General features: G+C 39.2%; 1 protein-coding gene across 1 annotated transcript; it reads left to right on the plus strand.

Moving 5' to 3' along the window:
- Nucleotides 1-361: 361 nt before the first annotated feature.
- Nucleotides 362-19,185, plus strand: HSP90B1 (heat shock protein 90 beta family member 1). Its single transcript, XM_004373771.2, has 18 exons — nt 362-590; nt 1,570-1,672; nt 2,454-2,595; nt 3,113-3,229; nt 4,482-4,813; nt 9,956-10,067; nt 10,338-10,457; nt 11,189-11,305; nt 13,243-13,380; nt 13,463-13,540; nt 13,659-13,724; nt 14,581-14,850; nt 15,065-15,310; nt 15,842-15,978; nt 17,723-17,801; nt 17,887-18,042; nt 18,284-18,403; nt 18,898-19,185. The coding sequence occupies exons 1-18, from the start codon at nt 542-544 to the stop codon at nt 18,925-18,927; spliced, it is 2,412 nt and encodes an 803-aa protein (XP_004373828.1). The 5' UTR covers nt 362-541; the 3' UTR covers nt 18,928-19,185.
- The last annotated feature ends 3,046 nt before the right edge of the window (nt 19,186-22,231 follow it).

Consider the following 22,231-nt stretch of genomic DNA (forward strand, 5'->3'; position numbering starts at 1 on the left):
CGTAGACGGGAAATGGTAAAGAACGCGTTACCATGGCTACCGTTTCCCTTGGTCACGGAGTAAACGCTGTCTAGGAACTGGAAGCAGTTCCACCGCGACCTCTCAAAAGATGGAGGTATTCCGCGCTTACGTTTATTGGGCGGTTTCTCTTAAGGGCCAAAGATTCCCAGGCAAAGGGGAGGTCCCTTGCCTTAGGAGCCCGCGGAGACATCTGATTGGAGAAAAGAGGCTATGGGTGACCAATTGGAAGGAGCCACGCTTCGGGCACCAGACACCGCACCTGGATACCTCCGATTGGTAGACAGCGGTCCCCCCCACGAGTTCCCATTGGGTACACGGGGTGCGTGGTGCGGCGTGATTGGCGGGTTCGTGTTTCTCGTCCCCCGCCCCGGAGGAGTGGAGTGAAAAGCGACGGACCTGCTTGAGGGTAGTGGGCGGATCGCGGCTTGAGGTGTGAGGGTCTAGTGAGTCCTCGGGGTGGGAGGCGTGGAGGCAGCTCCTACGATCAAAAGGACTTGAGACGTATCACCGGCCGCGCGCCATGAGGGCCCTGTGGGTGCTGGGCCTCTGCTGCGTCCTGCTGACCTTCGGTGAGTAATCCGGGGTAGCGGGCGCCCCCCTGACGCCTTCCCTGCTCAAGCGCAGCCGCTTCTCGAAGGTTCTGGGGGCGTTGAACCAGGGAGGGGGCAACAGAGGATGTGACGGGCCGAGGGGCCAATCGTCTTTCCTCGAAAGATACTCAGGGGATTTAATTTAGACTCTTCCTCTGGAAAGAAAAAGGAACAAAGTCATTTAAATTTCCTACTGATCTAATAGTATCCGTGACCAGAGGTCTCAGCCACCTCGCGGTGGGGCTTCACTGGGGTTTCGTCTCGCCTGGGAACATTGCCGGTGCCCCTTCCAGAAGACTTGGGCAGTCGCTGCGATCTTTGACCATATGAGGTTGAGGACCCCCGCCCCCAGTCTTTTCGACTCCTCGCGAGCACACGTTTCCTTTCTTAGATGCTGTACTCAGGAACGTGGGGCCTTGGACCCAGGGGGGAGGACATGTCAGGGTGTTAGATTCAATTTTGCTGCAGCCGTATCCTTAACATCTCTTCCGCTTCTCGACCGCCCGGGCCCTGTTTCAGTTCCCCTCGCCAGAGGTTACACAAATACTATTTGTATTCTGACCTGTGAAAATGAGGGCCTAAGTTTTAGCTTGGTCAGTTTGGAGGCCTCGCCTGGGCTTGCGCGCGCAACACGTGTGGATGTAGAAGGGGCCTAGTATCAATCTGCTAAGCGTTATTTGCAAAGATTCAGGTGCCACATTTTAGAAATGATGACTGCCTACATATTTTAAAATCTATTGGGGGACCTCAGTGTCTGAACTTAGGTAAGAAGTATGCTGACCTGGGTTTACACTGGGTATTTGAACTAGTGGATCCATTCTTCCATCCCCACCTCCAGTGTTTGCCAACTGAATTTTGCAACCCCTACTACCCTTGCCCTGTTCAGTCATATTGTTTCTGAGAAGTACACGCGAAGCAACAATATCTAATAATTTTCTGGTGTTAAATCTTCCTTCAGCGTCCGTTCGAGCAGATGGTGAAGTCGATGTGGATGGTACAGTAGAAGAGGATCTGGGTAAAAGTAGAGAAGGCTCTAGGACAGATGATGAAGTAGTACAGAGGTTTGTGTTAATTTGAAACTCTACAGATAAGTCCTTGTGACTTTCTGATAAATGCTGTAGGATACAGAAGCTTGTTTTGTAACTTTTCTCCAAGGGCACTAGATAAAGTGTTATTGTTGGTTGCTTTTGAGTCTGTTTCAACCCATGGTGAGATAAAGTGTAACAGCCTGTGTTTAAATACCAGAAGTGGTCAGAGAGCACTTTAAGGGTAGTATATATGTGTGTATGTAAGTATCTCCTGATTCTCAGTATATCCATCATCACCTGCCTCTAGAAATGACTGATCAAAATTGAATTAATCCCTTTTGATAACTACATTGCCCAATACTAGCACCATAAACTTCCTAAGACCTTAGAAAACACTTTCAGTTGGTTTTGTCCTCAACTCATTTAGTGTATGTACTAGTAGTTTAAAAGATAGGATTTCTGTCTGTTGAGCAGTGTTTTTACATTTGGCCTCAAACTTCTTGACAATTTTGTAGACCTTACCATAGACCATAAATGAGTTACGTACGTCTTTGCTGTTCAGTAGAGGAAAGTAGGGTTTCTTTTTCCCGGCAATTTTAAGAACTGAGTATTTCCAACCGAGTGTTAAAGGTAACCTACTACTGTGTTAAAATAATAATGAGATGAGGATTAGTAATATTTTATAAAGGTTTACATTTTACCCTTTTAACTCTCAAGACAATCATCAGAGGCTACTTGTGCTCTCATTACAGATCTGATGTTTTTGTAGGGGACTAAGCAATGCAGTATTTGCTTATTTAACTTATTTCCTTAGAGAGGAAGAAGCTATTCAGTTGGATGGATTAAATGCATCCCAAATAAGAGAACTTAGAGAAAAATCTGAAAAGTTTGCCTTCCAAGCTGAAGTTAACAGAATGATGAAACTTATCATTAATTCATTGTATAAAAACAAAGAGGTAAGCAACGTGTGGTTAACGTAGTACTTTATCTATGTGTGTAGCATACTTATTTATTCTCGTAGTAAATTTATGTTCACAGTAATGTCATGGAATTAGTTAGTGAAGTTTAAATGTCCCGTATGTATAAGGATTGCTTGTAGATACTTACTATATTGTTTGGGGAGGTGAATGGGAAATGTTAGACATTTTCCCCTCCTCTTTCCTTTTCCTCTCCACAAGTGATCGTGCCTGCTGAGTAGTGAGTCTTAAAGACAGTCACGCAAACTGAGCCTCACTTGTTGCATATATAAAGATCACTGGTGGGAGAATAAGAGTTTTACCTTTTATCAGTTCAGGTGTCCTTTGTAGTTACTACAGTTCTTTGTGTAAGGAGCTGTACCTCTTTTTACCAAGAGAGTACCATAAAGGCATATTATTCCCTGGGTGAAGAAGAGAGAAAGGGTTTGACGTGAAATTCAGTATCTTGTATATCTTGAGGCTAATCTGAATGTGTCTTAAATCTGGCTTCCACTAGATTTTCCTGAGAGAACTGATTTCAAATGCTTCTGATGCTTTAGATAAGATAAGGCTAATATCACTGACTGATGAAAATGCTCTTTCTGGAAATGAGGAACTAACAGTCAAAATTAAGGTAAGCTTAAAACATTTTTTTCTTTTAAAGTAAAAAGAATCCTTAGAGATAGGGAATCCATATCTGTCAAGTTAGGCTAGATTATGCTCTAATAACCCACTGCCATTCAGTGGATTCTGACTCATAGCGACTGTAGGACAGTAGAAGTGTCTGAAGGGTTTCCACGGAGCAGCTGGTAGATTCAAACTGCTGACCTTTTGGTTTGCAGCCATAGCTCTTAACCACTGTGCCACCAGGGCTTTGTACAGTAACAACTCCCAAGTCTCAGAGGCTTAAATCAGGAGCCTGCAACCTATGGCCTATGGGCCAGATCCATCCTGTTACCTGTTTTTATAAATAAAGTTTTATTAGAACATAGCTATGCCCGTTTGTTTATGGTTTACCTATGGGCTGCTTTTGTGCTGTAACAGCAGAGCTGAATAGCTTCAACAGAGCCATATGGCCCAGAAATCCTAAAATATTTGCTGTCTGGCCCTTTACAGAAAAAGTTTGCTAACTCTTGGCTTAAATCACCTATCATACGCTGCCTGTGGCCTCTGCTCTGCGTCATCCTCACTCCAGGACACAGGCTGATTGAGCAGCTGCCATCTGGAGTGTAGCTGGTTGCCATGGTACAGAGAGAGCTCTGGAGGGTCTCATACCGATTAAAGGCTTCAGCATGAAAGCAGCACTCATGACTCCCACTCGCCACTCATTGGCCAGAACTAGTCACGTAGCCTCACCCAAGTATAAATGGACTGAGTACTGTGTGCCTAGAAGGCAGAGAGCTAGGAATATTTAGTGAACAATAATCACCACAGATTCCAAATACAGCAGTCATTCAAGTTTTGGATCCTTTTATTTTCTATCAAAGAAATAGGCAAAACATAAAATTTGGTTTCCTTATTTTTTTTTTTTTTTTTAGTTCAGTCTCTGCCCTTTGACATTTAGACCAGTCTGCCTTTTCTCTGTTAATAGTACCTCATAGTGAAGTGCTGAACATCGAAAGCTTTTTTTCAGTCGTTGAACGAAAGTGTACCAGCATAGTTTAGATAAAACAAAAGTTCTCATTTGAAGAATAATGCCTGTACGTTAGAATGTGTACTTCCTGAAAAGGTCAGAAAATACTATATAGAGGAAAACATCTCAATTAATAATTTTCTGTATTAGAATTGATGTGGCCCAAAGCCAGTAACTTCTCAGTTCATAGCTCAGCATTTACTTGGCACATCATATTAAGCAGGCTTAATACTTGTTCTTGTCTTGATTTTAGTGTGACAAGGAGAAGAACCTGCTGCACGTCACAGACACTGGTATAGGAATGACCAGGGAAGAGTTGGTTAAAAACCTTGGTACCATAGCCAAATCTGGGACCAGCGAGTTTTTAAACAAAATGACTGAGGCACAAGAAGATAGCCAGTCAACCTCTGAATTGATTGGCCAGTTTGGTGTTGGTTTCTATTCTGCCTTCCTTGTAGCAGATAAGGTTATTGTCACATCTAAACACAACAACGATACCCAGCACATCTGGGAATCTGACTCCAATGAATTTTCTATAATTGCTGACCCAAGAGGAAACACTCTAGGACGAGGAACTACAATTACGTGAGTATTACTCATTCCTAATAAGAATTAATAGTCTGGGGTACGTGTTGGAGAGAACAGGTAGTAGAGATATGAGGCTTGAAGAAAGTTAATGATCACAGTTCTGTTAATTTTCTCATTTTTTAGTTTGAATTAGGATTCATTTTAAGCGAGTAACTTATTTGTGTTGATGATACAGATCTAATGCCCATTATCTCTTGGTGCTTGTGACACTGAAGTAGACAGTGCAGCTTTTTGCCTTTGTTGTTAATTTTACCATTGTAGAGATAAATTTCCATTTCGGAGGTTAGGTGACTTGTCCAGCCCTGCCAAGAGAGTAAAAGAATGCGTCTGCAGCTCCAATTTTTTTTCTTGATTCAGAGTTTAAATTTTTCTCAACATTCAGGGTTTTAAAATTTTTGAATAGGAAAGAAGACTACACCTATTATTTTGACCAGTTCAGGCCAGAAGGTAGCATTTCCTGTCTTTATTGTCACAGGTGTTCTTCTGATGAAGTCTTAATTAGATGACTACATTTTAGAATTTTTGCTAATTTGTTTCCAATTTACCTTTGTTATTAATATTCACATCTCCAGATCTTAAAAAACTAAAAACCAAACCCACTGCCATCAAGTTGCTTCTGACTCACAGCGACCCTGTAGGACAGAGCAGAACTGCCCTACAGGGTTTTCAAGGCTGTACTCTTTGGGGAAGCAGAATGCCACATCTTCCTCCTGCTGAGCAGCTGGTGGGTTTGAACCCTTTTGATTAGCAACCGAGCACTGTAACAACTGTCCCACCAGGGCTCCTTCCAAGTCTCATTGTTAGGTGCCGTCCAGTTGCTTCTGACTCGTAGCGATCCCATGTACAACAGAACAAGATACTACCCAGTCCTCTCACGATTGTTGTTATGCTTGAGCCCATTGTTGCATTAGGAGGTATCAGTCACTGATAGTTATATCTTAGCGCCCTCTGTGTTTAGCACACTGGGCTTGGGTGTTAGAAGAGTATAGATAAATCAGATCTGTAACTTGCTAGGTGCCCTCGAGTTGGTTCCAACTCATAGTGACCCTGTGTACAACAGAACAAAACACTGTCTGTTTCTGTGCCATCCTCATGGTCATTGTTACGCTTGAGCCCATTGTTGTAGCCACTGTGTCAGTCTGTCTCGTTGAGGGTCTTCCTCTTTTTCGCTGACCCTTTACTTCACTAAGCATAATGTCCTTCTACAGGGACTGGTCCCTCCTGATAACGTGTCCAAAGTAGTGAGACAAAGTCTCACCATCCTCGCTTCTGAGGAGCATTCTGCTGTACTTCTTCCAAGATAGATTTGTTTGTTCTTTTGGCAATCCATGGTATATTCAGTATTCTTCGCCAACACCATAACCCAAAGGCGTCAATTCTTCCTTATTCTTTGTCCAGCTTTCGTAGGCATGTGAGGTGATTGAAAACACCATGGCTTAGGTCAGGTGCACCTTTGTCCTTAAAGTGACATCTTTGCTTTCTAACACTTGAAAGAGGTCTTTTGCAGCAGATTTGTCCAGTGCAGTGTGTCGTTTGATTTCTTAAGTGCAGCTTCCGTGGCTGTTGATTGTGGATCCAAGTAAAATGAAATCCTTGACAACTTCAATCTTTTCTCTGTTTATCATCATGTTGCTTATTGGTGCAGTTGTGAGGATTTTTGTTTTCTTTATGCAGAGGTGTAATCCATACTGAAGCCTATAGTCTTCGATCTTCATCAGCAAGTGCTTCAAGTCCTCTTCACTTTTTTAGCAAGCAAGGTTGTGTCATCTGCATATCGCAAGTTGTTAATGAGTCTTCCTCCAATCCTGATGCCCCGTTCTTCTTCATATAGTCCAGCTTCTTGGATTATTTCCTCAGCATACAAATTGAATAGGTACAGTGAAAGGATACAACCCTGACTCACACCTTTCCTGACTTTAAACCATGTGTCTGTCAGTTTGTCATACTGTGGAGAAATCTAACTAGAAAGAGATAAAAGTGATGTCCCAAAGAATATTAATGTTTTAGGGTGCTAAGAGACAGGAGAGATTATCTGGATGTAAGCTCCATGAAAGCAGGCATTTTGTTTTCTGCTTCATCCCCAGAGCCTAAATATGAATGACTAAGGGTAATCAGGACAGTTTTATGCAGGTAGCATGTTTGTTTGATCAGTAAATGAAATTTATAAGATTTTCCTTTCTCTTAAAAGTCTCCCACCCTGTCATTCACTCAGTAAGTTCTTATTTGAGTACCTGTTACATGTTAAGAGTTTAGGGCTGCAATGGAGAATAAGACCAATGTAGTCCCTGCTTTTACAGGGCTCAGTCTAGTAAGTAATATGAAGTAACTTCAAAGTGACAGATGCCAGAGAAGAAGCTAAGCAGACGCTAGTTTTTCAGGAAAAAGATAGCAGAACACCTTTTGAGAATAATGATAAGTTAGGTTGAGAACCTGGAGGGAAAGACAGAAAGTACAGATAATTCTAGCAAGCAAGAATTAAGCATTAAGCAAGTTTAAAGTTCCGGGGGCAAGAGAGGGTGATGGCATAATTGAGGAACTTGAAGTCCTTAGTGTTCAAAGGAAAAAGAGGAGAGACAAAGCAGGGGAGTGTTGTGGCCAAGAACTCTGCCCATATATGGGACCTCATATTTAACTAATAAAATAGAAGCCTTCAGACAACTCAATTTTCTACCTACTCCTTCTGTTCCACACCTGAATTAGCTACTGCTGTACTCTTAGGAGAGATTTTGTGAGGATTAAATGAGATCATGAAAAGTGCTTGGCATTCAGTAATGTTAACTGATGTAATTGCTTCTGTCTTTCCTACCAGGAAAGGTGTCCTGCATTTTTTCCTAAAGTTAGTCCCTCTACTTCTCATCTGGTTCGTCGTCTCCTAGTTAGTAGAGAGTAAGCATAAATGAATCCCTTCCCCCATCTTTTAGAGTCACCCTTTCCCTCATCCGAGTGTGCAAACATGTTCAAGTCTGTAGGAGAAAAACAGTGCCATAGCCTCTTCGACTGATCTTCTGTATGTCTTGTGTTTTCTCCTTTCTCTTTACAGTTGAGCTTCTTGAAAAAACATACTTGCCTTTGCTGCTGCTTCATCTTCTGTTCACGCTTTAGCCCACTGTATTTTGGCTTTATCTACAACCTTTCCATTGATATAAGTCGTCAATAATCCTTGTTAAACCCAATGAATTTTTTTTTTAATTGACATTTTGAAAGATGAAAAAGGTAGAAAATAATAAATAAGCAATGAAATTTTTTTTCCCCCCAGTTTTTTTAGTTTTTTTCTCTCGTGTTTTCTTCGTTATTTGCTTTCTGCTGCTTTGGATACATTAATGCTTCAGTGGTAGACTTCTCACCTTCCATGCAGGAGACCGAGGTTTGATTCCTAGCTAATGTACGTAATATGCAGCCACCACCCATCCATCAGTAGAGGTGTGCGTGTTGCTGTGATGCTGGACAGGTTTCAGCAGAGCTTCCAGACTAAGATTGACTAGGAAGAACGGCCTGGCGATTAACTTCCGAAAATCCTGTGGATCATAAGAATTCCCAGCCTATCATGGGGATGGTGCAGGACCAGGCAGCTTCTCGTTCTGTTGTACGTGGGGTTGCCATGTGTCAGGGGCCAGGTCCATGACAGCAACAGCTCACACACTGAAACAATCCCCCCAGCACCCAGCTTCTTTGACCTCACTTATCTTTTTTCTTTACTTTGTCGACATCTTGCATGTTGATATTCCCTAAGCTACACTGTAGCACTTTTCTCATTTATCCTGTCTTTCACCAGCAGTCTTACATACTGCCATGGCTTCAGCTTCCATTTCTGTTTTTGAGAGTTCTCAAAACTATATTTATATTCTTAGTCTAGATTTTGTGTTAGCAAACGATCTTAAAGGGCCAGATAGTAAATATTTTAGGCTTGTGGGCCATATGGTTTCCGTCACATGTCACAGCTCTGCTGTTGTGGCTTGGATGTAGCAATAGACAAAAAGAGATGAGCGAAGCTGTGTCCCAACAAGGCTTCTTATGGGCTTCATAAGAAGTATTGTTGATCTGTTGTCTAGATTTCACTTACTGAGCTCCCTGCTCATGTATCTTAACTGCCTTCTAAACACCTCTACTAAGATTTCTAAGCAGCAGCTTAAACTCGAGTCCGCACTCCCACGTCACTAGAACGTATGCTCGGAGACCAGAGCCCTAGTCGCCTCACAAGGCTGTGTGGTCATGGCCTGTCTACGTGTTGGCATGTACCACTAAACTGGAAGCCTCTTGAGAACAGGGAGAAACTCACGGATGCACCATTCCCCACAGTTGTTGGGAGCACAAACATCAACATAGGGGCTACCTGCTGTATTCGAATACACATATGTATGTGATTGGTTATTTTTGGGAGTGGGAGAGGGATTTGCAGAAGGGACAGTAAGGAAGAAGGAAGAGTAAGTAGTGTAATATTTGTCAGTGTTGAGATTATTTAAACCATCACTGTTCAATAGAATGTTCTGTGAGCGATGCATATGTTATATTATCTGCTGTCTAATATGGCAGCCACTAAACAAATGTGAATATTGAGCACTTTAAATGTGCCAATGTGACTATGGAATTGAATTTATTTTAATTAATTTAAATGTAAAAAGCCACATGTAACTGGTGGCTACCATTTTGGATAGTGCTGGTATAAACAATAATTCAGATTATAGCTTTTTGGGTATTTTTAAGAGCACATTTTTGTTAATTAAAATAGCTATCTACAATGATCATTTGATTTTCGAGTACCGGAGTAAGAGCTGTTAGAGAACATATAATTGCATTTTTCACCAGTGCTTTCTCACTGTCTTGAGATTTTAAGTCCTCAAATGAAAAAACCCAACATACTCAACGTTAAGAACCTTTTCATTTTCTACTTCGAACTAAGGATATTCCCTACCTGAGGAAGTACAAGGAAGATTCTTCCCTCTTTGCATACCCATATTTGTTGTATTTCACTCATAAACCCTTATTGGTGATGGAGAGAGCGTTCTTAACATGAATAATGGGACATCTTGGATTATACAGAACTGCCAGCTATTAGTATTGTTCTGCAGGTATTAGACAAATTTATAATCAAATCTTTTAAGCTGTGGGTGTCTATCTTTAAACATCTTATTTTCTTTGCAGCCTGGTTTTAAAAGAAGAAGCATCTGATTACCTTGAACTGGATACAATCAAAAATCTTGTCAAAAAGTATTCACAGTTCATAAATTTTCCCATTTATGTATGGAGCAGCAAGGTAAATCTATACTGATAATTAATGCATAATACCTTGGCACATACGCCTAAAGAATAATTACTAAATCTATGTTTCCTTGTTTCTTTTCTTATTTCTTTTCTTTTGAATATTTAACACTTAATGGTTACATGTAATTTTTTCAGTTCAGGATGCTCTGAGTTTTCTTACTAAAGGCCTATTTTGGGAAGCCGTAATTTTGTTTCATATTCTGTAGATGAAATCAGAAAAATTAAATGAGTTTAACCACAATTCTACTTTCTACTTCAACAGACTGAAACTGTCGAGGAGCCTGTGGAAGAAGAAGAATCGGCAAAAGAGGAAAAAGAAGAATCTGATGATGAAGCTGCAGTAGAAGAAGAAGATGAAGAAAAGAAACCTAAAACTAAAAAGGTGAGTCTAGTTTGTAAGCACACACACTGATTTACAGTAACCTTTAATCCTTAAAGTCCAATTTTTCCAGATGGTAAGTTCATAGGGCCAACTTTTAAAAACAAGGTTTCTGTTTGTTTGTCTTTTTCCCCCTCTAGAAAGTTTTAAAAGGCAAACACAGGTCATTTTTATTAACTTTTCTGACTTTCATATATTGCCCAGGACTGGTAGCTTAAAAATATGTTTTGGGTTTTAAAGTCTTAAAAGGTTTTTGCATCCTTTTTTTTTTTTTTTTGTCACATGGAGGATTAACTATAAAAATAGTTCTCTGGCTTGCTCAGGTAGTAGAGTACGTAGAAATATTAGTGGTAGTTTTTTAGGATTAGTTAGCATGAAATGTTGGATTTCTTCATGTCATAAGAAATAGGAATATATAATATATGTATTTTTCCAACTTAGTGTTTTCAAGAAATAATGTTTTAGCTAACGAAAAATAGCCATGAAGAATAAACCTAATCGACTTTTTTTCATTTATAATGTTAAACAATTGCCTTTTAATATTAAATATCAAAGTCATCTTACATATTGAGAGAAAAACTTGTTGCTTTTAAAATTTTGATCCAGTTGTTAGGAACCATACTGGACTAGAGGCATCTTTTGGTGCTTTACATATTCTTTTGAAATGTACTGGTTACTGCTAGTATAACTATTACTGAGTGCTAGAAAAGACTAATCAAATACTATAATTTCAGGTCGAGAAAACTGTCTGGGATTGGGAGCTTATGAATGATATCAAACCGATATGGCAGAGACCATCAAAAGAGGTAGAAGAGGATGAATACAAAGCTTTCTACAAATCATTTTCAAAGGTAAGTATTTTAGGATACACTAGCTTTGTTATTAATGAATAGACAAAATATCACCCTATTAGTTTAGGTGAATATGGTATATGAGAAGTGAGATATGGTCTATCCCAGATCGCTTTTCTCAATGAGAGAGCCAGTAAAGCCTGTAGGCCAACTAGACCTCTAGGGGTATAGATGAAATAGTCATGTGTTAAAAAAAAATCTAAGTGATTAACTTAGTCATAATTAAAATCACATTTATATAAAATAGCAAGAATTTTTTTTTTTTCCTGTTTGTGTTATGAAACCATTTTGTTTTAAGTTTCACCTGAGATCTCACTAGAGAATAATTTTTGCGAGTAATGGGTTTCCAGAGCACATCGTTTTTACAGAAGTTGAATTTCTATCCTCATCACTTCACAATTACAATGGCTATTAGAATCAGTGCTAGCACTTATTTAATGTGTTGGTGAAACACTATCAGATCAGAATTGTTTCTTAAATAGTTTTATAGCTGTTTTGGTACAGTTGGTTTCCTTCTTAATCCTGTTTGGTTGTGCATTTTTTTAAATATTTACTTTGAGGAGTCTGTAGGCTTCACCAGATTGCCAAAAGGGGCGTGTGTTACAAAAAAGGATTAAGAACCACCTGCATACTCTGCAAATCCATTAGTCTCAAAGACTGCACAGGTAGATGTTTGATTTCTACCACAAAACGCATAAAACATGAAATCATGTTACTGAATGGCTTTTAATGTGATCTTTAAAGGGCTTGTTTATAATGACATCAAACACTTAATTGTGAAGTCATATGCTGAAGGAATAATTACTAAGTCTGTTTCCTTGCCTCTTTTTTTTCTTTTACTGATCCCTTCTTGAATCACTTAAGAATCCAATGCTAGCATTGACTAAGGTTATTTCAAGTTAATGTTCCCCAGACATTATTTTGTACAAAATAGAATAAGTTAATGGTCTTAGCTTGGATAGATAAACAATATTTTATGATTATATTTGTTACTCTTTTATCCCATCTGTTTTGTTACTTAACCTTCTTTGTTTTCCTTATGTTAGCATCCAACCATAAGCTTCACCCCTTAAGACTTACCCTTTGTTCTGCCTCTACTTTTATTTACATAAATTCTTAAGTTCTAACATATATAAATTTGCTTTCATCTAGGACAGCTGTTAGAAATATATCAGCCACATATGTGATTTTAAATATTCTAGAATCTACATTTAAAAAGTTAAACAGGTGAAATTTAATAATATAGTTTATTTAACCCAATATATCCAAAATAGTATTATTTGAACATGTAATCAATATAAAAATTACTAATAGAAGTATTTCATTTTTTGTACTCAGTTTTCAAATTCTGGTGTGTATTTTATACGCAACAGCACATCCCTGTTCAAACTAGCCATGTTTCAAGTGCCCAGTAGCCACATGGAGGTACAGTAATGGATAATGCAGATCTAGGGAATTTCTATCTTTATGCTTTATAGTTATTTACATACCTCTGTATCCACTGCTGTAGGTCACATTTTGTGGAAGAAACCTGTTCCTGAGTATTTTTTTTGTAGTAGTGCACTCATGAAATATTGTATATTAAATGAAGGCGCCTCCTGCCTGCATTGTTTTGTCATTTTGACAGGGGGGTGATTTTTCTGCCCTACACTCTGATGCAGAACCTAAACTCATCCATCCTTCCCCTTATTTAGGAGATGAAGTGCTGCTGTTAACAGTCATCATCAAAACAACTGTGTCTAGCCAATTAGAATCGCAATCTTAGTCATTTCTTCTTACACACTCACACACTGCTTTTGTTTTGTTTGTTTTTTTGTAAGGGAACTTTTTTGTTAGTTAAATGCTAAAATGAGTGTGTACCTCTTAATAAATTGTTTAGCCTTTGCACTGCTTTTTTCCTGTGCCTTTTGAATGACTAAGATAACAACTTCCCATAGGAAAGTGAAGACCCTATGGGCTATATCCACTTTACTGCTGAAGGGGAAGTTACCTTCAAATCCATTTTATTTGTGCCCACTGCTGCTCCACGTGGTCTATTTGACGAGTATGGATCTAAGAAGAGTGACTACATTAAGGTGGGTTTTTAAGTAGTATAAACTGAGTTTAAAATTTGAAAGTATTTAATTTCCAGAAAGTGACTTTTCTGTTTCTTTTTAGTTGTATGTGCGCCGAGTATTCATCACTGACGACTTTCATGATATGATGCCCAAGTACCTTAACTTTATCAAGGGTGTTGTAAGTATCTGAAGACTGGGGGGACGGGAGGAGAGTCTAGCATTGTTTTGTTGTTTGGTTTTGGTTGGTTTTTTCCAGTGTTCTTATTGCTCATTGAACTTACTATTGCTGCCTGAAGGTGGACTCTGATGACCTCCCGTTGAATGTTTCCCGTGAGACTCTTCAGCAGCATAAACTGCTTAAAGTAAGTGCCTCAGGGAAGAGACTGGCTGTTTTGCTCTTGATTGGGGTTCAGGGGACAAGCTCCATTAGTGGAGTCTCCAGATTGAGTCTAGTCCTTGGCTCTTCAGGTGAAGAACTTCATTTTACTGTAGAATTATCAGATCCTGAGAAACTGGTTCTTTTCCCCCGAACATTTTAATAAAAATTTTCAAATATAGAAGAGTTGAAGGAATTGTATAATGAACAGCCATATATACTGGTCCATGATTAACATTTTATCATATAGGTTTTATCACACACATCCATCATTTACCAACCTTATTTTTTTTTAATAAAAATTTTTTCCAGAATCTTCGTAGTTAGCAGACTTTTTAGTTTTTAAATATAAAACTATTTGAAAGTAGCCTACTTATCTAATTTATTTAGGTCTTAAAAAGGGGTTATCAGGGAGTTCTAATGTTAGAATATAAACACTAATCTTGTGACTTTCCACTGACAACTTAGTTTTGGCTCAGTGTAACATAGGAGCCCCTGGGTGGCGCAAGTCATTAAGCGCTCAACTGCTAACTGAAGGTAGGTGCTTCAACCCCATGCAGAGGCACCTCAATAGACAGGCCTGCCAATCTGCATCTGATAGGTCACAGCCTTGAAAACCCTAGGGAGAAGTTCTACTCTGTACACGTGGGGTTGTCATGAGTTGGAATTGACTCAACAGCGACTAACAACATAGGAGCTTGCCACCATTCCCTGCCCCTTGATGAGTGGCAGCAACAGTGCCCTGTCTTTGTATCTACTTTCACCACTGTTACCCTGGTACCTTAGATAATGTAGATTTTTTAATACCTGAAGTAATTTTCTATTTTATTTATTTATTTTAGGTAATTAGAAAGAAGCTTGTCCGTAAAACTCTGGATATGATCAAGAAGATTGCTGACGAGAAATACAATGATACTTTTTGGAAAGAATTTGGTACCAACATCAAGCTTGGTGTGATTGAAGACCACTCAAATCGAACACGTCTTGCCAAACTTCTTCGATTCCAGTCTTCTCATCATGCAACTGACCTTACTAGTCTAGACCAGTATGTGGAAAGAATGAAGGAAAAGCAGGACAAAATCTACTTCATGGCTGGGTCCAGCAGAAAAGAGGTGAGGAACTCTTAACTGTCAGGGATCCTGGTATGTAGCTTGAGATTTATGGCTGACTCCTGGTTAGTCGTTAACAGGAAAGTTGCTTAGATTCTCCGTGCTCTTAATTCTTCATCTGTAAAGTGGGGTTGTTAACACAATACACAAATAGCTACTAGGATGAGCAAATATACCAAAGCTAGGCTTGAAAACTTTACTTTGCTTAATTTTGTAGGCTGAATCATCTCCATTTGTTGAGCGACTTCTGAAAAAAGGCTATGAAGTGATTTATCTGACAGAACCTGTGGACGAATACTGCATTCAGGCCCTCCCTGAGTTTGATGGGAAGAGGTTCCAGAATGTTGCCAAGGAAGGAGTGAAGTTTGATGAAAGTGAGAAAACGAAGGAGAATCGTGAAGCAATTGAGAAAGAATTTGAGCCACTGCTCAACTGGATGAAAGATAAAGCCCTTAAGGACAAGGTATTCTGGAAATTAGAAATTGTGGAAATTTGAGCACCTGCATTTAAAAATTTTGTTTGTTTTGCTAACAAATTAACTTTGTTACCTCTTCAATGGAATATTATATAACTCATTAAAATGGATAAAAGAGTAACATTGAATAATCTGCATAAACTATTGGGAGGAGGACCTTAAAGTTTATAAACTAGATAAATAATTAAAAGGATAATAGTGGTTATTCTATATCTAGGTGCTGACTGTTTAACTTCGAAAATTTTCTGTTTTTTAGTATATTGCTTTTGTAATAATTTTTAGAGGTTAAATTAAGCATTATGTTTTAAAAAGTTGGTGGTTAAGTATTTTTATTTCTGACTGAAAAGTTATTAAATGAAAGTGTCCCCTAAGAATTCCTAAACCTGAATGAAAGGTACATTTATAACCTGCTTCTGTGTTTATGATGTTAAGTGATGGATTCTTAAAAAGTTGAAATGCAATTACTGAATGGCCCTAACTACTGATACTTGTTTCTAACTTTTGGTTTCTTGTCCTAAGATTGAAAAGGCTGTGGTATCTCAGCGCCTGACAGAGTCTCCATGTGCTCTTGTGGCTAGCCAGTATGGCTGGTCTGGCAATATGGAGAGAATCATGAAGGCCCAAGCATACCAAACGGGCAAGGACATCTCTACAAAGTAAGCATCCTTGGGAAAGTCCCTGCCAACTGTTAGCTCTTACCCAGCCTTCCTTTAGAACATAATGCCAGCTTTTGTACACAGATGAATTTTGTGTTTTAAGCATCCACCACCGTCTACTATATATTAGGCATACAACAGATTTGACAAAGGGATTCCTGCTACGTTGATAAAGGTCTTGGACTCGTGATTTATTGTTTTATAGTATTTTATATTCAAATGGAAATTTTCTTAATCTGTTATACTATATTTTTGGATTGTATTATACACGCTAGGCCTAGTGTCTGGCCTTTTTACATTACAGGTGAGGTTAATGATGATGACATGTCTCAAATGAGTTTGATTCTTTTTAAAATAATCCCAAACAGTATGCCCCATAAAATAAAGGGTAAAAGGCCAGCAAGTTAGCAAGTATTTGAACTCAAGCACAAAGTACTGGAGGTAAAATGGGTCTTTATCCATTGCCTTCAAGTCAGTTTCAACTCATAGTGACCCTATAGGACAGAGTAGAACTGCCCCATAGAGTTTTCAAGGAGTGGTTAGTAGATTTGAACTGTCGACCTTTTGGTTAGCATCTGAGCTCTTAACCACTGCACCACCGGGGATCTGGAAAAAAAATGGGTCTTTGGTACCCTCTATTTTCATGGGCTTATATTTTAATGTCATAGCAGTGGCCTTGGAAGTGACTTATTCCTTGCTTTTTATTCTTTCTTCTTCCACCAAAAATATCTTCTTTCTTATTTGCTGCCTAGTCATACTTTTCCCCAAGGCCTAGCCTAAGGATTCTTCTTGAAACTCTTTCACAGAAGTATAGTGTCTCCATTGTCACAATTCCAAAACTCCTAAAAAATTTTTATTTATATATATTAGTATAGTTAACATTGTGGCTTAGTGATATGTTTATACTATAAAATGCTAATGCTAAAATGTTACTTTGTTTATATATCTTGTCTCCTGACTAGATTATAAATTCCAGGTGGAAAAAACAGTGTTCTGTTTATCTTACATCTCAATGCAGCAGTGTAGCATCCAGTCAATAAATGTCCACTTAATATTAATTTCAGTAAGTGATTACCCTCTTGTGTCCAGTGTATACTGGTGGTCAGAAGTGGATATAGCTACTGTCTTTGTGACATTCAGGCTCATCAGGACAACAAAGGAGGTCATAGTCTTCTAAGCCCTCAAATTGCCAGGTCCTGTGTAAATAATGGGTACACTGAGACGGGGACAGACGTGGTTCCTCCCATCCGAGCTTGAGTTTGAGCTTGAGCTGCAGGAGGGAGTATGTTATAATCAGCAATAGAATGCTAACAATTATGAAGGTGTGTTCAGGATGCATTGGTGCTGAGCTCAGAAAAAAGAAGTATATTGGTGAAGGAATCACCGAGAAGGTGGCATTTGAGCAGCACTCACGATCCGTAGACTTTTCAGAACTCTGGGAGAGACAGAGCTGTAACTAAGACAGTAAGAACAAACAAGGAGGGATGAATAAGACATTAACACTCAACAAAGAGTTCTAATTCATCAGTGAATAAAATAGTTTGTTTCACACTTTGATCTTACCCATGCCACCCCCTAACCTTAAAAGGGAAACCATGATGTAGCAATTAATATAAGGACATCATGATTTTTTTTCAAGAGTTACTCTCTGTGTAATTATGAAAGTTAACAATAGAATAAGGAAAATGTATGGACCCTTAAAAATTTGTGTTTTGTTAATGTTCATTTTTATTCCTTTTAACAGTTATTATGCGAGTCAGAAGAAAACATTTGAAATTAATCCCAGACATCCGCTGATCAGAGACATGCTTCGACGGGTTAAGGTAATACTACAGCCATCCTCCTATTGATCTTTTAATTTGAATACTTTCTATTTTTTAATATCAAGTGTGGCTTCTTCCATTTCAGGAAGATGAAGATGACCAGACAGTTTCAGATCTTGCTGTCGTTTTGTTTGAAACAGCAACACTGCGGTCAGGATATCTTTTACCAGACACAAAAGCTTATGGAGATAGGATAGAAAGAATGCTTCGCCTCAGTTTAAACATTGACCCTGATGCAAAGGTTTGTATTCCCAGCCTCCCTCTTATAGGCTAATTTTTTTTTTCCTCTCTTTCTTTAAAAATAGGCTTCCCAGGATTAAGTGATATAGCTTAACTATTAACTCTAATGAAAGGGCTTGTTCTATCATTCTGAATAAACAGGAGTGAAGTTAATTATGATCTTAAACATTTAAATGAGCAAAGTGAAAATAGATTCAAGGTATTAATGGCCTCACGAATGTGTCATAAACATTGTCCACAAGGTGGAAGAAGAACCCGAAGAAGAACCTGAAGATACAACAGAAGACACAACAGAAGACACAGAGCAAGATGAAGAAGAAATGGATGCAGGAACGGATGAAGAAGAACAAGAAACAACAAAGGTATAGCCAACAGTGGGACTTGATTTCTAGAGTATCGTGTGACAGAGTTAGGACTGTGTACTAGTCAGACGTGGTTTTACAGATACCTGCCTAAAAATAGGCATCTAATATCACATTCAAAAGTTTGAGCAAATCATTTTATGTATGTACTTTATTCTTCCACCTTCCAAAATAAAGCCAGCAACTCTTAGATGTTTTTAAACAGGTTTTTTCCTTAGCCCACCATTTTTCTTTCATTTTTTTTTTTTTTTTTCCTTGTACCTGCCTTACTATATAGCAACATTGGGCTATTTTAAATTTTTGTTCATTTTCAAGGGCCATCAATCTTGGTGGGTTCTAAATTACTTTGCAGATAAGCAAGCTGAAGTTCTGGCTTACAGCTGAAATATCCAGAATAAGCTGGGCCCATTTAAATTGTTTCCATATATGAACCTTCTGTAAGCTGGGGTTTTACCTGCTTAGCTTATAATGTCTTCCGGTTTTTGTTTTCACAGCAATCTACAGCTGAAAAAGATGAATTGTAAATTATACTCTCGCCATTTGGATCCTGTGTTGAGAGGGAATGTGAAATTTAAGTCATTTGGAGAGACTTGTTTTGGATGCTCCCCCTACCCCCTTCTCCCCTGCACTGTAAAACGCTGGGATTGTGGGTCACAGGAAGAAGTGGGTTTTTTAGTTGAATTTTTTTTAACATTCCTCCTGAATGTAAATTTGTACTATTTAACTGACTCTTCTTGGTGTAAAATCTTGTCGTGTATAAAAATAAAAAAGTTCCCAAATACCCAGTGTCTTGCCTGTTTTTTCATAATCCATTGTGGTTGGCACACATGGTTAAGCACTTTACTACCAGCTGATGGGTTGGTGGTTTGAACTCACCCAGAAGTGCCACAGAAGACAGACCTGGCAATCTACTTCTGAAAAGTCACAGCCTTGAAAGCCCTATAGAGCAGTTCTGCTCTGCACACAGAGTCGCCATGAGTCAGAATCGACTAAATGGCAACTTAAAACAACCTGATACTTGAGTGATTTAAAAAAAAAAAATCATGTATCTTGGGTTTTCTTTCTGTTTACAAAATGCATTCTTAATTTATCAAATGAAATATTAAAACCCATAGGAAGAAGAAACAATTTTCTTTACAGAATTCCAAATAGTCTATGCAGATATTCCTCCTCCCAGGAGGTAGAATTTACTCCTCTCTCCTTTTTGAATTTGGGCTGGACTTACTTCCAAAGAATAGAGTATGCAAAGCAGGAGAATAGTATTCTGGCAGTGAAGAAGCTGGGCAGACACAGTGATGTCATGTACCGCCTGACAGGATGTGATGAGAACAGCACTTCACCTCTGGTATTCTTGCCCAAAACCCATAACCCCAGCCTAATGAGAAACCAGACAAACACAATTTGAGAAACATTCTATAAAATTCCTAACCAGTACTCCTCAAAATTGTCAAGGTTGTGAAAAACAAGGAAAACCAAAAACAGACCAGAAGGGACTAAGGAGACATGAAGTAAATGCAGTGTGGTACCCTGAGTTAAACTGGTGAAGTGTAAGTAAAGTCTGGAGTGTAGTGAGAGTAAAATACCAATATCAGGTTTCTTCATTTAGACAAATGTACCATGGTAACATAACATTCATGGATGGAAACAAAGTGAGTAAGGGGTATGTGGGAACTCTAAACTTTTCAGTAAACCTAACATTCCAAAATAAAACGTTTTTTAAAATCACCCATAATTCTACCAGCCAAAGATAACTACGCTTTGAGTAGAGATGCCCATTAAGCTATTTTGAAATACACTTAACGGGAGAAAATAACCTCACTAGTCTTGTAGCATTCTAAATGGTAGTCTTTTTAAACTGTGGGCTAGGGAAGGACGTAAGGTATCAACTCAGTTGCATATCCAAAGATCATCTGTATTAGAAAATTCTAGGGAACCTAATTTTATGCACTAGAAAGTTTTCCTAGAGTCTTCATAGTTTTCCTGATAATCTAGTACACTTCTTTGGGCTTCCAGTATTTCTGTTCATTGTATACTTTTTTTTCCCTACTTTAAGGTGTTTTTTCTAGGGTGAGTTTGCAGTAATCACTTTGAAATTATCAGCTTCCATACTTGAATGTATGTTTTAAAAATCTGTTGTACTTTTCCCCTTAAAGTGGCAGCTCAGTCCTAGGTAAACATGCTATAATTAAGGTACAACTTTTTTTTATGAAACAGTTATACTAGTTGTTTCCAATTTTTTGTCCACCATGAATTACCATTTTTAATATTGCTATGATACAGAAGTTAAAGCATCATATTGCATTAAATTAGTGGCATCTAAAACTCTGCCCTTTCCAAAAACCAAAATGCCAACCGATTGCCATTGAGTCGATTCCAACTCATAGTGACCCTACAGGACAGAGTAGAACTGCTTGATAGGGTTCTCAAGGCTGAAAATCTTGACAGAAGCAGACTGCCACATTTTTCTCCCATGGAGCACCTGGAGGGTTCACTGACCTTTCAGTTAGCAGCAAAGCTTAACTGCTTGCACCACCAGAGTTCCTTTTGCCCTCTCACACTCCTCCAGTTAAAAATTCTAAATTTCCAACTTCCAGGCAACATGGAGCTATAGTCAGAAGCACCATGCCGTCCCTCTGCAGCAAAGATCAGAAAAACTAAGTCAAACAGAGTCATGTGTCAGTCCTGAAACCCTAAGCATCAAATGAAGAGATAAAGAACTCGGCTAAGCCTTGAATGGAATAAGAAACTAACCGAGAACAGAGAGCAAGGAGAGAGACATGCAAAGGCCCCCTATCAGCTACTGCAGCGCAGATCCGCCATCTTGGACTCCTATCAGAGATCAATGAACAGGGGTATGAAAAAGCAGCTTCACGGAGCTTCCAGCAGGAGACAGAACAACCGCTAACCAGCAATATAGGCTTTCCCAAGCCCCACCCTTCTTCACCCCCACTTAGCCTCCTCTGCTTCCTGCAGCCACAGTCTCTTGGCCGGGAAACACCAGCTTCACCCTGCTGTGGCTTGGATTCCACCCGCCCACACTGGCTGGTTCCCTGAGTGCCTTTTGTTGGCTGCTGGTGTTGCTTTTTTCTGCTTCTTTAGATTTCTTCCTTATCTCTCACCACCTCCCCCTCCTTTCTCTCAAATACCTGGCTCCATGCACCATCTTTGCTTCTTCCTGAAAGGCTGCAAAACTGCTTTCCAGCCTGTGCCGCCACACTGGTGGGACCCCTGTGGCTTTTCTGTTTGTTCGTTTGCTCTGATTTGTTTGTTTGTTTTCTTTTTCTTTTCTTAGCTTGGGAGCCCCTACTAGCCGGGCAGTACCAGGCAGCTTGGAAGCTACTCCCTTACTCTGTGCAGACGCACAGGGACATCCCTGGTAGCATTTCTTTTTTTTATTGTTTTTGGGTTATTTTGGTGGTGTTGTTCCTTTGTTTTGTTTTCTTCTCTTATTCTTTTTGCCTTTCTTCATTTCCAGTTTCTCAATTTAGTCTTTTTTTTTTCTTCTACCCTTTTTCTTTTCATTTTTGTTTTTCCTCATTTCTCAGTCTCTCATCTCTCCACTCCAATAGCAAGCTCCCTTAGCACTCTTTTTTGTTTGTGTGTATGTTTTTGGCTCCTGTTCCTCTCTCCTCTCTCTCATCTTTCCCATACCCATCTTATCTCCACACATCACAATCTACCCCCTCGTTCCTGCCTACCTGCACTGTGCACTGAACATCACACTCCCAAGCAGCACAGGCACGGCCTACTGGAACCGGCCCTACACTGGTTCCTGGTCCGCACTGTCAGCCCTGGTATGTGCCACAAACAACCCATCCCAGCAACTCC

This window comes from Trichechus manatus, unplaced genomic scaffold, assembly GCF_000243295.1.
Source record: "Trichechus manatus latirostris isolate Lorelei unplaced genomic scaffold, TriManLat1.0 scaffold00027, whole genome shotgun sequence".
In the NCBI taxonomy this organism is placed as follows: Eukaryota; Metazoa; Chordata; class Mammalia; order Sirenia; family Trichechidae; genus Trichechus; species Trichechus manatus.

Bases quoted from the DNA above. Each gene is read 5' to 3' on its own strand.
- HSP90B1 (XM_004373771.2), top strand. From the start codon at position 542: ATGAGGGCCCTGTGGGTGCTGGGCCTCTGCTGCGTCCTGCTGACCTTC. The intron at 15,311-15,841 runs GTATTCTGGAAA...TCTTGTCCTAAG, and splicing joins ATAAAGCCCTTAAGGACAAG to ATTGAAAAGGCTGTGGTATC. The intron at 15,979-17,722 runs GTAAGCATCCTT...TCCTTTTAACAG, and splicing joins GGCAAGGACATCTCTACAAA to TTATTATGCGAGTCAGAAGA.